This window comes from Miscanthus floridulus, chromosome 6 (genome assembly GCF_019320115.1).
Source record: "Miscanthus floridulus cultivar M001 chromosome 6, ASM1932011v1, whole genome shotgun sequence".
NCBI classification, from domain to species: domain Eukaryota; kingdom Viridiplantae; phylum Streptophyta; class Magnoliopsida; order Poales; family Poaceae; genus Miscanthus; species Miscanthus floridulus.
This window is the reverse complement of record NC_089585.1, coordinates 81,177,667-81,181,995: the sequence shown is the minus strand read 5'-3', so window position 1 is coordinate 81,181,995 and position 4,329 is coordinate 81,177,667. Positions and strand designations below refer to the sequence as shown.

General features: G+C 43.2%; 1 protein-coding gene across 1 annotated transcript; it reads left to right on the top strand.

Moving 5' to 3' along the window:
* Positions 1–2,532: 2,532 nt before the first annotated feature.
* LOC136458470 (vacuolar protein sorting-associated protein 53 A-like) lies at positions 2,533–4,010 on the top strand. The gene is made up of 4 exons (XM_066458407.1): positions 2,533–2,834; positions 2,991–3,085; positions 3,292–3,348; positions 3,632–4,010. The coding sequence occupies exons 1-4, from the start codon at positions 2,786–2,788 to the stop codon at positions 3,872–3,874; spliced, it is 444 nt and encodes a 147-aa protein (XP_066314504.1). The 5' UTR covers positions 2,533–2,785; the 3' UTR covers positions 3,875–4,010.
* The last annotated feature ends 319 nt before the right edge of the window (positions 4,011–4,329 follow it).

The window sequence follows — 4,329 nt, the reverse complement described above, 5'->3', positions numbered from 1 at the left end:
AAAATAAAATAAAAGAAAGAATAAAAGATAAAATGTTAAGCTAGGCTTGTAGTTAATTTAGCAACTGTTTCTCCAGCAATGGTGCTAGAAAGCTTGTTGGTATATTTATTAATGCACACAGATAAATCTGCAAACGCACGGATACTGCTGTAGCTTTTACCTGAAAGTATTCCAAGTATCGTATCCCTAGGGAAATATGTGAGACTAACTACGGTCTAACTTAACTAAGGGGTAGCAACAAAGTTAGGATAAATAGGAGCGTAGAGAGAAAAACTAAGGTTCTCTAATTCTGACTTGGGTAAGCTGTCTTTTACTATTCAATTAGGGACATTACTAGGGAAAGATATCAATAGAGGATGCTTTCGTTCGTAACCGCGTCCTACGTGCCTTTACAAACAAGAGGTGGACTACAGAGGATTCAACGAGGCTATAAGAGTCACCCTCTGAGCTACCACCAATCCAGAATGCAGGATGCATCTACGATTAACCTAAGTCTAAGCACCATGCTTACACTTATGATTGATACTTTACTCCCCCTAGAAAGTGAATAAAGCACTCAAAAGAGTCACAAACCTGATGAACAATATAAATAAGATGCTTACTTAGATCAAAAGTTGATTACCAGAGAAATATCAGAGACAAGCTCAAATAGAACTTGGATCCGCCAAGGTAAAAGTCATAGGGAGAGCACCGATAGGTCGGCACCTCCTCCAAACTCTTTTCTCACTCTCTTTCTCACTATTATTTACAAGACTAGATCCTAAAGAGGACTAATCTTCTCTTGATAGTTGGCTCTGATCCTAATGAGAAGAATATGAATTAGGGTTTCACGATGGCTTCAAGGAGGGGGACATGGGCTGGTATATATAGATCGGAGCATCAATTCTGGACCCTCAGATCAAACCGACTTGAAAGAACGGCGTAGATGCAATCAAGGAGGCGGTGGAAAACCGATGTACGAAGGAGGGGCTGATTAGTGGGACCTGCAGGTGGGGCCGGCCGGGCCCCATGTCAACCTCTTGCGGTCATCTTCGGTGGAGAGTCTCCTGTAGTCTTCTAGAGTCTTCCCACGCTGTTTATGTGGCAAAATTTCATGATTTCCTTTGACGAATAAGTCCTCCTTGGCGGGTTTCTAATTAAATCTTGCTGAAAACATAGATTCATCAAAACTCATAGAATTTATTAGTTTAAACCCCTAGTCCTATGTTGGTGATTCTTTTTATGTATTTATACAAGTTATGTTGATAGTTTATAAAGCATGTTAACGAACATCAACAGCAGTCACGTACCATGTCGTTAGGGTGTCCTGACAGGGCCAAACGTAACGGCCACCTACCGCATTGAACGCACCAACCCATGAGGGGTCGAGCGACGAAGCTCGAATAGACCATGACTACGAACCCACGCACGAATACACACGCATCTCAGCGTGTCATGCCCCAAAAAGAAGATGGTGACAATGTCGTATGTGTATGAAAATTTAAAATCCTTATACACACACAAGACAAAAAGAGGCATCAAAATTTATACAGTAAGCACACTTTATTAATACTTTGTGTCATGATTACAAATTGAAGTCTAGATGCAAAAGGCAGCTATCCTTGTTCTTTTATTTAGCGCAGTAAAACTACTCCCCCAGTAGATGTCACGGTTATGCCCACCCTATGCATGCGTGTCTTTGTCAGTCCACCCAGCAGTACTACTCTCCCCTCCTTTGATGCATGTCAACAAGAAGAGCTAGATGAGTATGTTACACATACATCCTCCGTCCCAATTTATCTGTTGTTTTCGGTGTCAGTGCCACGACTTTGACTCAATTTGTACAAAATATGTGCAACATTTGTGTCTCCAAATAAATTTGTTAAAAAACTAGATTCAAAGATCTTTCCAATGATGCTAATTATGTATCATAAATAATAATATTTTTTAATATATATTTTGTTAAAGTTGTTTCTTGGGAAGCGAGAATGACAGATATTCTGGGACGGAGAGAGTACTCAACAAGAATAATAAGGAGAATAATATGTGCAAAAAATAAATATAAGATGAATCAAGCGTCAGTGGTAATAATTAGTGCCAAGTCTTAACGTCACCATCTCCCACCAATAATTATTTTATACGATGCGACCCTTCATCTGAGAACCATTTAACCCGACACTCTACTTGTGTGAAACCTTCACACGGACCATAGCCTGCCTATGCATCACTATTTCAAGGTTGGTGGCTGAGTGCACCTATTACCTACCTAGATGACGACAGCATCATTTTATGGAGGCTTTTACCTGTGTACCCTTAAAAAAGATGACACACTCCTACGTGCCCTTCAAAAGTTGGTCGTCACCTACATGCCCTCGTTCGAACTTTTCTTTTCCCTCACGCCATTCCGTCGGCATTCTGTTAGGTTTTGGCCGTTTGGCGGCTCTGACATGTGGGACCGGGCTAGAAAAATACCCTCCTTGCCCTCTGGGTCACTGACATATTGAGCCGCATCTCCTTCAGTCTCACCCGAGCGCCTCTCTCTCTCTCTCAGTCTCTCCCCATTCGCGTTCCTCACTCTCTCACCCGAGCGCGGGAGGACGCGGCGGCGAACGTTGAACGGCCGAGCTGCCGACGACGACGAGTACCCGCCGGCGATTCCACCTCCTCCCCTCGCGAAGGCGAGGGGCAGACCGACGCCCGTTCCCGCCAGATCAGCTCCTCCGCACTGCCCTCCCCTTCTAGATCCTTCTAGGCCTCACCAGATCCTCCGAGCGCGGACGCCCGGGGCGGAGATCTCGCCGGAGAAATGGACAAGTCCAGCGCTCTCGAATACATCAACCAGATGTTCCCCACAGGTACGCACGCTCCCGCTCGAATCGAATCGGTGTTTCCTCGCTCGCACGGGGACTTTGCTCGTGATGCTGTGCTGCGGCAATGCACTCATTTCAGTTGTGCTGTTGTTCGGAGCTCCTAGGGTAACAATTTGCTTCTGGTTTTCCGGTGACCTGCAGAGGCGTCGTTGTCGGGCGTGGAGCCGCTGATGCAAAAGATACAGAGTGAGATTCGCCGAGTGGACGCTAGCATCCTCGCAGCTGTCCGACAGCAGGTTTGGCCTCCTTGTTCTGTGTCATGCAGTGATGCTATTTGTAATGTGTGCACTCTTTGTTCTGGAACAGTTAAACTGAACTGACCTAAACTGACGTGTTTCATAATTTGATCAGTGCTATGTCAATGCAATTGCTCCAAATGAAATTATGCTTTTGCTCATTGTTATGCTACACCGGATAATGGGAAGAATGTTTTACTTAACAGAGCAACTCGGGAACCAAGGCCAAGGAAGAACTTGCTGCTGCAACAAATGCTGTTCAGGTCGATTTTTTTTTCACTTGTTATGCACTATTAAGATTTCTCACTATGAAGCTATTGTATCAGTTGACTAAGCATCGTGCCTGCTGCCTGGTCAGATAACTGGATTAGTAAAACAAACTGGTTTCTGCATTTGTTGCAGCAGTTAATAGTGCACTATTAAGATTTCTCACTATGAAGCTATTGTATCAGTTGACTAAGCATCGTGCCTGCTGCCTGGTCAGATAAGTGATTGTTTTGCATGATTCTGCACATGATTTCCAACCAATTTCTAACTCTGTTCCAGGCAGTGAACCAACTATGCAGTCATTTTGAAGCCTATAGAGATGTGCCCAAGATAACAGAGCTGAGAGAGAAATTCAAGAATATCAAGAAAATCCTCAAATCTCATGTATTTTCAGATTTTTCAAGGTATATAACAATTAGACTTTTTGGTCATTGTGGAAAAGATACCAGACTAGTACCTGTTAGTGGCACTACCAGTTTCTGGCTAATTCCTGAACAGGAAACTAAGAAAATGACAATTTGAGTCCATATGTCAGCAAACTCTAGCAAACTCTGGTTCATGTTAGTGATGTGAACAAACTCTAGTAATTTAGTTTCTATGTGTAAACTGTAAGTGATGTGATCAAACACCATATGTTGTTGGTGATGAAACACATTATGCTACCAATTATGTGATGGATGAGTGAACTGTTAGTTTCTTTGTCTTAATGTTGTTATGAATCATGAGAAGCATTCATTCATTCATCTATTCATTCATGCATTGATTGATCCATACATCCATGAAAACTCACACACACACACACAACAGCAGCCTACTTCTTGAAAATAGCATACAAAGCAAGCATCAAGCACAAATACACAAGTTTTTTAATCCTCCTAAGCTGCTGCTGCACCATCTTGTCCATTGGTGCATGGCCTTCAACTACAGCTGCCTGGGAACCTTCCTGCAAGATGGCCAGAGGAGGAGCTGTGGGAAAA